The following is a 13,551-nucleotide window of genomic DNA, read 5'->3' on the forward strand; positions in this document are numbered from 1 at the left end:
GGAGATAGAGAAACTTGAGAGTCACGTATAAGGCAACTGGCAATTCGGAGTAACTAATGACCAGCTCGGTGGATGAGTGCAAATGTGCCAAGACCAGCTAGGGGATGACTTTGTCTAAGTCTAAGGATCCAGTAGTCACACTACCACAACGATAAAAAAACCGGGAAGTGGAATCCACAAGAAGAGATTCAACATGCACAAGGCACATTACAGCATCGGTATCATTGGTCAGTTACCGGATGGAAGATCAGGGTTTGGGCTAGGTGCCAGTTGGAAAGCATGGGGTAAGGGTACACTGCTGGAGAGGAGTCAGATGGTATCTAGCCTTGTTCGCGAGCAAGAAGAGGAAACTAAACAAGCAGCAGTGGCTTCCCAAACAAAGCAGGGGCAATGGATGAACTTGCATGATGTCGAGACTTAGAAGATCAGCTGGAGAGAATTTTGGGCCGCTTATGATGTCCTTCCTGGTTGGGTGAAGATGGATGCTGCAAGTTGTGTTTGAGAGGATTATAACTAAAATAGATTAATCAATCACACACCATGAAATGCATTAGATTGTTTTTTAACGCTTGACAGCCCCAATTTATTTCAAACCACACATTTCAATGTACTATCCAGTACCAATCCTGTATCACGTACCAAAGCAATTACAGTATCTTTCTTTTAACAACTCCAAAGTCAAAACTAATGCATTTTTTATTATTATTTTACAGGAAATTACAACTTCTTATATTCTTGCCAGACGTGTACAAATAGTACATACTCTGACACTGTGAATGGCACTTGCAAACCCTTCATAAAGTAAGCAAATGCAGCATTGCATTATTTGAGCTGCCTCATGTCAATTTGAATCTGAATGTCAATATGCTACTCTAAATTTCCGGGTGCCTCTATGTCATTAACCACAATCTTGTCCACTTTTCACATGTGGTGATCAGGTGTCACAGCATGGGTTTGGATGAGGTATTTCCTGGCAACAGAACTCACAATGCAAAGTGTGGTATAAAAGGCCTCACCACTAGTCAGGATGTATTTATATTTGGGTCAATATTTATCGGCCTTACATGTTTGCTCATGCTGTTGGCTATCTGTGCTTGGAGGAATAAATCAAGGACGGCTTGGTCTGGTGAGTGATACAAGCATCTATACAAATTTTAAAAATGTATATTGTCTTGGTGAATGTCAATCATACTTTTTTTTCTCCAATGCTTCATAAAATGACAACATTCTATTCTTTACAGCTAAATACACCTCAAGATACAAGCCTAGGTTGGCTGCAGAAGCAGGCCACCTGCCCTTGTCAGTTGAAGAGAGGGGAACCAAAATCTCGCTGGAGGCTCCTCTAAAAAATAACATTATCATGCCTGAAGCTGTATAGTTCAGCAACTGGATTTGTCTGCCTATATGAGTGTCTGTCAGAAAACCAACAGGTGCCAGCATTTTACGTGGTATGATAATAACTATTTCCTACTCTGACACACCTGTGATAAAAAGACTTCAAGCAGTAAACATTTATACATTTTCATATCTCATATCCACTTACCCTTAAAATGCCTTTTGATTCTTTTTATGATAGATAAGTACATTAGAGCTGGCATTATTACCTTTCATACCACTTATATCTTATATCATACTGTATATATCATTTATCTATTTTTATATTACCACTATACATATGCACATACTCTGCACTCTTCTGCTTTTTGCACTTCTGGTTAGATGTTAACTGCATTTCGTTGCCTCTGTTCTTGTACTCTGTGCAATGACAATGAAGTTGAATCTAATCTAATCTTTTCCTCAAAGAGTTTGCGATCTTGCATTTTCACACATTCACGCAAATTCAAGAATTTCCTGCAATTGCAAGTTGCTATTTTCTTTTATTACAGCAATATCTCTGCAAACAAAAGCAAAATCATGGAATTTCTGCATCATTTGATTTAACTAAAAATTGCCACTATTTTAAACCTCAATTTTCGAGAAATTCATTGCAAATTCATTCACTTTTTTCCCGCAACAATTACAACAAGCCCTCTCAAGATTCTGGAAGGACTGCTTTGTGGATTTGTACATCGCTCATTCTAATCTTACAGCACTGTACCTACTGTAGGCTACTTATGGCCATTCATGAGATAATCTTGATATGTATTTGTTTGCTTTGCTAATGATGGCAATTTCCAGTATATTGCTGAAAAATGAAGTGTATTTTTGTTGTTGTTGTTTTGATGTGAACTGTTTTGCTTGTTGCTGTTGCAGAGCTGAAAAATGGCTGTTATAATAACACCTTTTAAATGAATTATTCATACAAAACTATAGTCACTATAGTGTTCTAATGGTGAACCAGCTTATACTTATGAATAGTCTTGCAGGGCCAGACATTACAAGAGTTCACTGTCTGAGGAAAGGTGAAGGCAACAAGTTTAGCATTTCTGTGTTCTTTTACCCAAAAACTTTGAATCCTCCTTGGGACCCCACCTTTAAGACACATTTACATTACATTACCTTTAAAGATGCAATCTTTCCCAACCATGGTTCTCCATATTAAGTTCACTGCAGTCATGGGAAGGCATATACAGAAAACAGGCAGGACTTTGTACAGTCTAAACAGCTGATGTACAGTTTTATATCATCAACCTATTCTCATTTATTTCATGTGAAACTACCACCTGAGCTCCTATTGTAATTTAAATATTATTTATGTGAAATGCCAAATCACCGTATGACTGAGTGGACCAGGCTAAGCTGCAGATGTACCATTGTGTCCCTAAGGGATCTCGTGTCTGCTGTACACTGCTGATGATTCATCTCTGCACTGATGACAGCATTGAAAAGACCACAACACACGGGGCTAGTTTTAGTGTCTAACGTAGGTGGTTTGACAATGTAGCACGTCTTCTCTTGTAGGCCTACTTACCTCGTGCGTTCTACTTGATCTGATAAAATACATCGCAAAAATAGTCAATAAATATGACAGTGCAGCCCATACTAAGATGGTAAAACTGGTGGCTATAGAGAATATTTTGAAAAGAAGTGTGTTGCCTAAATTGGTCCTTCGTGTGCTCGTGTTGTGCATGGTGATGACCGGACGCAGAGACAGCAGTAGTCTACTCCTAGGAGAGACCGATTGCGCTGTTCCCACGTGCACACTGGCGTAACAATGACTAATCTCTGCACTGATGACAACATTAAAAAGTCCACAACACAAAGGGGTAGTTAGTATCTAAAGTAGGTGGTTTGCCCATTTAGCATGTTAACTTCTGGTATTATGAACTATCTTGCACTTACTTACCTTATGCGTTCTAGGCTACTTGATCTAATCAAACAAACCAGAAAAATGTCATAACGTTGACATTGCAGTCCATACTAAGATGGAGAAACGAATGGCTATAGGGTACATTTTGGGAAAAAGTATGTTGTCTAAATTGATCCTTCATGTGTTCAAGTTGCCCATGATGTGATGAGCAGAACCATGGATAGCAATAGCGCATCCTGCCCAGTAGACACCGGTTGCTATGATCGTACGTCGACGCAAAGGAGCACGCCATAAAAACATATCGTGAGTCATATGACAAGAGACAGTTCCTTTTACTGCACATTGCGCTACTGGAGGAATCTGTTGGCAGTCTCCGTTTAGGGTAGTCAGCTGCCAATATTTCAGGATGTTGGCTCTAATTAATCGTCTTTTGGACTGGTTTAAGTCCCTTTTCTGGAAGGAAGAGATGGAGTTGACTTTAGTCGGACTACAGTATTCGGGGAAAACTACATTCGTCAATGTGATTGCTGTGAGTTTAATCTCGACCTGTTGGGTTAGCTGTGAGCTAATGTTAGCTAGCCACCTTTTCCAGATAAATAGCTAACATCGGCGTAATGTAGCTCAGTAAATTATAATTAACTTGACGTGATCATCTAACGGAAGTCCACTTATTCCTTCAGCCAGGACAGTGGTGAAATTCTATTTTATCTCGAATTTCGCAATAAGATCCCAGCATAAATTGGGTTAATTCTGTTTAAGAGTTTGTTGACGTAGGGCCCTATACTAATGTTAGCGATAGCTAATTTAGCTTTCATAGGCTAGCTACTGGCAGCTGACTTAGCTGTCAAGCAACAGATTAAGCTACGTGTACATGACCGGTACTTCATTTTAGTTGATCTAAGATACTGCAGTGGGATAACACTAACACATGTACAGCACACCGTATAGGCAGATTTGGATGCACTGTGCTCAAGCTATGTTGACATCACGAAATAGCTAGCAGTGTAACTTGAATTATCAAGTAACGTTAATTTACCTAGCTAATGTAGCTAGCTAAGGTGCTTAGCTAATGTTAACTATTATGATGGCCTCACTATTTTTGCATATTTGTAACGCAATCAGATTAGAACAGACACCATCCATAATATATTTCATTAGGAAGTATTGTTAGTAAACTTACTTAATATAACTTTATAATGGTACGAAGTTTACTTCTATTAGTATGCTGGGGAAATGTGTTAACGTTTCCCCAGCTTGATAGCTAGGCTAGCTAACTGTCATCCAGCATCACAACGTCATGCTAGGCAACTCACGTAATGCTAGTCAAAGAAATTGGGAAAAGTGTCAAGTGAAATTTTGTAACGTTATTTATTTCTGTTCCTTACTTTTCAACGTGTTAACGTAAACCGTATGATTAACTCCCGCTAAAAGCAACAGCTAACATAGTGTATCACACTATTACAAAGAATCGGGCGTCTCCTTGCGTCATCGTTTGATCTGAAACTTGAAACTGTTTTCATACTCATAAGCACATGGAAAACAAACCTGTCAGACTGGAGACTAACAATTTAGCTCGCTTTTATGTTAGAGTTGCCATTGCATTGCAGCGTTGATGGTGTAATTGACGTTAGCTAAGTCTTTCTCAACTACCCACAACAAGAACGAGAAGCCTGACAGTGTTTCGACAAGTTAATGTCATTTACGCTAATATTGCCTTAAATACTCAAGGCAAGGCAAGGCAAATGTATTTATATAGCACATTTCGTACATTAAAGACTGGAACATAATGGCGGAATATCATGCATTATTCTTAATCGTGATGGACTCCTTAGAAGTATTAACACGATCGAACAGGCATCACCATAAAACATGTTCTCATTGACAGCTGTAAACCGTGTCTTTTAGCCGGGGGGTTGACTCACCTGACCTCGATATAGTACAACAAGAGCTAGAACACCCATCAAAAAGGGTATTTATTATCAATAAAAGGTAATAGAGGTTAAGGGGTTAATTGTGTACTTATTCACGTTATTATTTAAAAAATACCCTACGTAAACCCTTCAGTGCAGTGTATAATGTTGACTGTCAATTAGCCATATTCCATAGATTGTACAACCTTTTGCCAAGCCAAGATAGTGAAGATGCTGTTCAAGGACACAAAGCAGGTGGTCTGCACACACAGCTGGTTTCTTGTGTGGACGACACACATGCAGACTAGGGAGGGTCATTCAGTGAGGGAATACTGCTCATGCATGCACATGACAAAGAAACAATTTCAGCAACTTCTCTTATTTGAGGAGGCAACTAGTTCTATTTTCTTAGTAAACTCTCCGCCTCTCTTACAAAATCAGGAGAGAAAATTGTCAAGCATAAATATGGTCAGCTTGTTAAGTGATGTGAGTAGGGATGCAAATGATTAATCGACTTTAGATTAATTGTCGATTAAGAGGTTGGTCGATCAAAATGTATTAATCACGATTAATCGCTAGAGGGCGCTAGCGCGAGAGACCGGTTGAAAACAAAATGAAGCGAGCGAAAAGAAGTGCGGTGTGGGACCACTTCAACATTGTTAATTCAGGCAAAGAAGTCAAATGTTCTCTGTGTAATGCGGTATTGAAATACAATAGTTCCACTAGCTCACTCAGTTATCATTTGAACACTGTGCATGCTGCTGTCCTGCATGACGCCACCAGTTCACCTGGTCAACCTAAAATCACAGCTACACTGTATTATACCTTCTCTCGCTTACTGCCGCGAGTTAAGGCTAGTCTTAACTCAGGTTAGCTATTAGTTTGTTAGCGGGCTAGCTCACTGAAACTTCATAGAGTTAGCTACCTAGCTCGTTAGCGGGCTAGCTCACCTTGCTATGAATATGAATATCTCTGTTTACTCCCGCGCTAACGTGTGCCCGCGAGTTTGGCTCATGAGAGTTAGTAAGTAAGTAAGTAAGAGTTGAGTTGGCTATTTAGCTTGATAGCGGACTAGCTCACTCAGGCTTAATGATATTATATACCTAGCTCGTTAGCGGGCTAGCTTACCTTTGCCTGATGGGTTGCCATTAAGAATGTAACTACTCTATCCCTCACTACCGTGAGCGCGAGTTAAACTTCAGAGAGTTGTGTTGGCTATTTAGCTTGTAATATCCTAGATGCAGTTTCTTCATAATCTATAGGCTCAATAATATTCTGTTTGGCTCTCTATTTAATTTCTTCTTTTTTTTTTTATGTCTGTTTCAAATGCAAGAACTGAGCCAGTCCATAATTTATTTCTTTGTTTTAAATTAAAGAATGCATTTTGTTATACCATAAAAAAACTTTTCTGCTTTCTTTTCCTAATACATAATTACTTGAGGAATGTATAATAGAATAGAATAGAATATAATTATCGTAATGTAATGTAATATAATAACTCAACTATTTAGCTGATATTTGTAAAGGCCCTATTGAAGCACTGAAACTCAGGTGAAAAACGCCGCTTATCAATTAATCGAAAGTCGATCGATAAGATTATCAACTCATGATTAATGAATTAATCGATAATTTGCATCCCTAGATGTGAGTGCTAGATGGCTATACGTGGCTGCTTCAAAAAGTGTGTTTGTGAACACCCACAGGTGGAGTTCCTGTTATCCTATTTAAGTGAGCACTGTTCTGTGATATCTGATGGTCAGCTCTTCAGACTTTCTGATGTCACCTAATTGCCTGTAACTGCAAATCAGCTATTTTAAGATGGGAAACTGAAGTGGGCTCTCAATGTATAGACTGCTGACCATCACAAAGCCTACACTGCAACCAGTGAGCTTTGGCACTCTGTATATCCCAATCAACCTTCAGTTAAGTCCTGTAAATGCAGAATCAGACCTATTGAGGTTTATCAGCACAAATGGAATTACAAACAGATGCAAAGTGAATTGGTAACATTTGGCTTCTCCCTGTTTATGCCCTGTCCTATAAGTAACTGCAGCTTAAAACAGGTGTTGCGAGTTACACACAGGGGAAAGCTTTGTGATTAGTCTGTGTTTGTGAATTTTGGTGAGGAAATACAAGAATCCAAAGTCTGCACTGTTTCGAATTGATCACCTGTAGCAGAAAGTAAACTTTGTCAATATGTGTGTCAAGCACAACCATTGATTTGGTCTCCTGAAACAGATTACTCCAAGTTGTTTCAGCACTGCAGTGGCAGAAGTTAGGCAATCTGTCTGTCCCAATCTGTCTGTCTCAATTTCACTCAGAAACAAGCAGGCTGTTTTTTTTTTTTGGTAACATGTGCCTTTGATAAGGTCAGTGTATATAAGATCATGAATTTTTAGATGAGTCTGTGCAGATATGACTGGATGTGATATTGTTGTAGAATGTGTTGGCACAAGCTACATGTGCCATCGGACACAATTAGGGGGCACCCACAACTTAAACAAGAGGGAACCCCAACTCCCACCTCTCCTGGAGGACAATATTTTACGCAAGGGATGCAGAAAATCATGTGTTATGGCACCAATTTAGCCTGGACCTCCACTGAGCCAGTGTCACAAGACTCAAAGCACTCATTTCCACTCAGCAGCTTGGTTTAGTCAGGTGATGCATCAGTCATGTGCCTATAGCCAGACAAAGGCTTGCTCACTTACACACTCACTTGGCTCCTTATTGAGTTGAACAAAAGGAAGCACACCCCCATGACCTTTCATAAGCTGCATCTGACCAGCTCTTAGTGGCTCTTATCAATGATGCTGTATCTCCTTCAGTGTTCTTCAGGAAAGACAGAGTGACTTAAGCAATGAAACTTTCAGCCTCATGCTTATCTTGTTTGAATGTAATTGAACTGTTTCTCTCTGTATGAAATCTTTTTGTGGCTGCATGCACGTAGTTCATTTTCGCATTAATTATTTTAATCACTTTAACAAGGCAACTGGATTATTATGATGAGGGAGGAGAAATATTACATTATTACCAGTGACCAGAAAAATGTGATGCGCTTAGGCACTACCACAGAAGATGTTCACATTTACTTTTTAACAAGATATTTTGCCCTGTAGTCAAGTTAAATTATTTTGTGAAGGTCGGTATATCCTGCATACTGAAACTGTATCAACTCAGAATTAGGTTGTTGGTCAGAGCAAATTCTCGGAAAATGGAACAATCACGCAGAAACCACTCAAAAAAGAGGCAAGGTCATATTGGGATTGAACATTGTCTTTTGACAGCCAGTAACCATGCAGCTGATGTTTTTTCTTCTTCTTGTATTCTAGTCGGGTCAGTTCAGTGAAGACATGATACCTACTGTTGGTTTCAACATGAGGAAGGTCACAAAAGGAAACGTAACAATTAAGGTATGGTAACCTCAGCAACACTCGGTACAGCACTGATATGGTTCGCCATATCCCAAGTAGCTTCAAGCAGTCATTTGCTAAAAAAAATGGTAATGAATGAATTAATGCCCCATTATCTTACAGCTGTTGTAATATTAGCAGTTCTTGCTTAGATCTGTCTGTTATGCAATGATTTGTTTGTTCCAACCAAGTATACCTCATATACTTCAGCATTCAACAAACGGTTTTGAATTGAAATAGATTCTTATCCTGCAAAAGACCACAAGCTTATGTTTTGAAGTGAAATAGTACATCTTATCCTGCAAAACACCACAAGCTTATGTTTTGATGTTGTGATCAGATCTGGGATATAGGAGGGCAGCCACGGTTCCGAAGCATGTGGGAGAGGTACTGCAGAGGTGTCAATGCAATAGTGTAAGTAGATGACTTGTCTCACTAGGCATCATTGGTCACCTGCGTCCCATCAGACCTGTGTAAAAAGTGGCATATATGGTATGATTAACTGTAGTGGAGATGGGACTTGTTTCATTTGTTTGTGTTAAATGCTGTTGATGGCTAAGTAAAACAGACTAGTGACGTTAAGGCTCATACTCTTGCCCTCAGGTACATGGTGGATGCTGCAGACCGAGAGAAGGTGGAGGCGTCCAGGAATGAGCTTCACAATCTTCTAGACAAGCCTCAGTTACAAGGAATACCTGTATGCAAGCCCATGACTCGAACTACAGTTTTCTGTAATTTGTAAACATAATGTGTGCTTGAGATACTGTCCCTGTTTACCTTGGGACTTGTTTGACTGTCCTCTCACAAAATCTCTCTTAATGCCGTGTTTGCAGGTATTGGTGCTTGGCAATAAGAGAGATCTGACCACTGCACTGGATGAGAAAGAGCTCATTGAGAAGATGTAAGTAAGATCAAATGATCAGTGCAGAACAGACCAAATAGTCTTGAACTGTTGTCCGAGCATGAACTTAATGTATATGGTCCAAAGGTAAAAGCTTTCTGTACCAGTAGGTCTGTGGATTACAAGAACAATTAGAAGTTCACATACATTTAGCTTGTCTGTATTCTGGCTTTAGTCTCAGTTCAGAAAGTCAACCTGTGTTATTCAAACAGAAGCTCTCTTCTGTGGGTTTACACCAGAAGTTACTGTTAACAGTGCACGTAAGCAGCTAGAATTTTCAATTGTGAAAGGAAGTGGTTGGAAGTAAGCGCAGTCAATTTGGGAAAAAGCATACTCCACCTTTTAACTTGCAGGTGAACTGTTTTGCATGGTCTGTCTTAAAGGGTGAAGTGATAGGAAAGGGATGTCGGGTTCTGAATGTTGCTAATGTCTTTTTTGGGGGGGAAATGACTCATTTAGTGTCAAATGACTAACTCTGTTATTTTTCTTTGCTTGTATAACTGGTTACTGCTAGTAACTGATTGCGGTCTAGATCAAAATGTCTTCAATAATACCCATGAATAATGTAGACTATCAGATTTGTCCAATGCTAGTTGGTGTTGTTTAAAGATGCAGTGTATAGGATTCAGTGGCATCTAGCGGTGAGGTTGCAGATTGCAACAAGCTGAATTCTCCTCCCCTACCCCTTTCTTCCCAAGCGTGTAGTAGAAGTACCAGTAGCTACTTCTAAAATGATGTCCTCATCTACAATTGCATTGAGAAGCCAAACTGTATCAAGTGATGAGGTTTCTTTGGAGAGAGATATAGCTATTAAGTCTTTAAAACTATATGTCATAGCTTCCATGGACTGTTAATTGTGAAGTTTGGCTTTGTTAGTTGTTGGCTGACACGAGCTCCACAGCTTTTTTGTGTAACGGTATACTTGTATTGGCAATAATGTTCAGCAGCTGATTTCTGCTGCCGCCTGTCTCAATTTTTGTTTATTTCATGTTTTTGCTTATTTAACGATGAGGATTCACGCGCCCTTGCGGCTTCGGCTAAATAAGGATGGTTCTCCATTTGTTTGTCAAACATTGGGTTCTCAGACTTCTCACAACAGAAAATGGTTAGCCAGCACCAGCAACCACTGATTCCTCTTTCTTCTCCGTCTCAAACTGGCGCCACTTCAGCATAGAAACGTAGCTACTGAAACATGGCAGCCTCTGTGGAAGGTGACCTGACCCCATGTAGATATGAAGGGCTTATTTTAAGCTCACGAAAACGCAATGATTCGTAGTTACTGATGATTATACACAAAGAAACAATTATTAATACTATATTCCACTTCTGCTAATAGATCCCTGTAAATCTTACACTTTATACCTTAATACCCTATAACTTTAAAATGTGGGTAAAAGCAGCAGTAAGAGGTTTTGGCCTGAAGCTAGTGGGCCAACTACCTAAAAAAGAGCCCAGTTCACACCAGTGATAGCTTGCTACCATGTTAACTATTATCTTTTGGTGATAAAGCTAGAAATGTTCTGGTAAAGATTTTCTTTCATTTTCTTATGGTTTTCTGGCCTGAAGCACAAAACTCCATAGTGCATATCCTAGAGCAACATTTGCTTATCTGTCCTTTACATGACTTTATACCATGAAAATAAATTTGACAAAGATGCCAAAACTAGTTGTCTATATATCACAACTCAAAAAGTGACAAAATGTTGCTCTTAGTGTAGCTTTAAAATCTGATTGTTTTAAAGGGTAAAATGGTGTGTGTTAACCATATCCTCAGTGGCTGGAGTGTGCTGTAACTTTCAGTCAAAGGAAGGGAGTAGAATGACCCTTAGAGTACATTACCTGTTCATTAATCATTTTTGACATACCTCTTTTCTTGCACTGGAGGTAAAAAGTGTTTTTGTGATTGATCTTTCCAGTGGTTGCCGCACCGTGTGATTTACATGAGTTCCACACTTGGGGATGGTGTGTGTTTGTCTGTCATTGTGTTTTAGTTGTTTCAGTTAAACCATCCTTGTCTTGTTTCTGGTCGCGTGGAAAAAGTTTGCTCCAAGCAACCATGTACGTCACAGAAAGTTCCGTCAGTGTCATTGGCCTTAAGTTCTCTTGCCAGAAAAAAAAACACTGCCATCTAGTGGTTCAGGAATTAGCAGTGTTCACTGTTACTCTTGTGGTGAATTCTAACTGACTGTCGTGTTGGATCAGGAGGGTTTCAATCACATTTGTGAGTACACCTCATTCTATTTTGTTTATCTCCTTAGGAATTTGGCAGCCATACAGGACAGGGAGATTTGCTGCTACTCAATTTCCTGCAAAGAGAAAGACAATATAGGTAAGACCTTTGACAGTCACTTGTTTATCATTTTCTCAAGTCAAGCCACTCATGCCAAACATACTTTTTGAACAGTGATTGCACAGTGATTGCTTCATCACTTAAGAACAGCATGTACCAGCAGTCTCCCACTGATGGTGACCTATCTTCACTTCACAGATATCACACTGCAGTGGCTGATCCAGCATTCGAAATCACGAAGGAGCTGAGGAAAACCTGAGAAAAACAAACAAACTGCATCTCAGCTGTTTCTGCTGCCATGTTCTTCTCATGCCACTTCCTGCTCACTCTGACGTACAGTTTTCCATCCTGCACACACTCATCCCACTGCCCCATCTCCCAGGCTCTCGCCCAGTTCCGTCTCGCCGTGATCTTCGTCCCTCAACTGTTTTGTATGTGCACCCACAAACCTGTGGAGTATGCCCCTCAAGTCAAGACACCAAGAGAATGTTAGCCATGTGCTAGTTCAGATAGTCCATTTCAGGAAGCCAGTTGGTAGTCCAAAGTTGAAGCCAAAAGTGGCCCCAACCGTCTACCCCTTTGTCCTTCAATGTACCGAAAGGTTGTGACCCTCCCCTTCATGACCCAGTGGCAGGCTGGATGAACCACTCGCCCAAGTTCTCTGGATCCTTAGGGGATGGGGCTGTGTGCAGACCAGGGGGTGGTGAAGTGGACTTGGATGCCTCTTGTCATGTTGTGTGTAGTCTGTTTATGGGTATTGCCTTTTTTTGCCAAAATGGTGTGTTTTCCCATAAGAAAGCAAAATGATACAAAAATAATAATAATAATGACGTTAGAGCAATGAAGTAAATGAAACAGCCCAACTGTTGGACTATTAAGTTTTTATTTAAGGTGAACATACGCGAGTGTAATTTGAAAGAACAGATGTGTGAATGTATTAAAGGTTCAGCTGAGGGCTGCCTTTGATAGTGATATTTGTGAGGTGTGAGCTTGGATAGAGGCAGATTAAAAGTGCCTTGTGCAAAATCCCTCACCTCTTCTGCTACAACTATGTACCAGGTGTGCCTACCTGGACTAAGGTTATCACGGAGAGAAGGACATCTTGTCTGTTTAAGAAATAAAAAGGCATGCTTTTAAATGTAGCTCATTGTACCGTTGTCATTATCAAAATGCAAAAATGAATCCGCTTTAACTTCTGTGTAAAGTAAGTTCAGTTCATTAAATAGCCAAGTATTTGGAACCCCACCATTATCAATGCACTTTTGTAAATAAAACAGTAAAAAAACAGATTGTAGTGTATGAAAGATGTTTCATTAATTGTGTGTGCTTCTTCTTTGTTATGGTTTTGTCCAAGTTGAACATATCCATGTAGCACATCATGCGATTTTTATTGAGTTGTCAACAACACCTCCGGACCTGTATTTGTACTATAGCTACATCTCGTACAACGAGATATTAGGGCCATTTTCAAAGAATAAATACGGAGCTGTGGAAGGGGCCTAATATTCCAAGAAGTAACTCAGAATGTCCGAGATTAAAGTCGTAAATTGAGAAAGAAACATAACCCAAGTGCCTTTCATTAGCCGTGCATATGTAGGTCTCCGTGTGGCATTTTGCAGCTATTCTGAAGTTTTCTCGGTCATTTAGGACTAGGAGTGCTTCATCTCAGAATATCCGAGTTTCCTAGTTAAGGAAAGGATTTTTCCTCGGTAATACTTGGCTCCGTTTTAAAAGACCCTAATACGCCCTAATTTTCAACAGACTTGTGTTAATTAAAACGAGATAAC

The 13,551-nt window shown here is 39.7% G+C and overlaps 1 protein-coding gene across 1 annotated transcript; it reads left to right on the plus strand.

Annotated features, from left to right (window-relative positions):
- Positions 1-3,606: 3,606 nt before the first annotated feature.
- On the plus strand, positions 3,607-13,033 carry arl8ba (ADP-ribosylation factor-like 8Ba). Its single transcript, XM_080846393.1, has 7 exons — positions 3,607-3,779; positions 8,493-8,573; positions 8,914-8,987; positions 9,177-9,270; positions 9,407-9,474; positions 11,733-11,803; positions 11,963-13,033. The coding sequence occupies exons 1-7, from the start codon at positions 3,657-3,659 to the stop codon at positions 12,010-12,012; spliced, it is 561 nt and encodes a 186-aa protein (XP_080702519.1). The 5' UTR covers positions 3,607-3,656; the 3' UTR covers positions 12,013-13,033.
- The last annotated feature ends 518 nt before the right edge of the window (positions 13,034-13,551 follow it).

Source organism: Sprattus sprattus, assembly GCF_963457725.1.
Source record: "Sprattus sprattus genome assembly, chromosome: 10".
Taxonomy (NCBI): domain Eukaryota; kingdom Metazoa; phylum Chordata; class Actinopteri; order Clupeiformes; family Clupeidae; genus Sprattus; species Sprattus sprattus.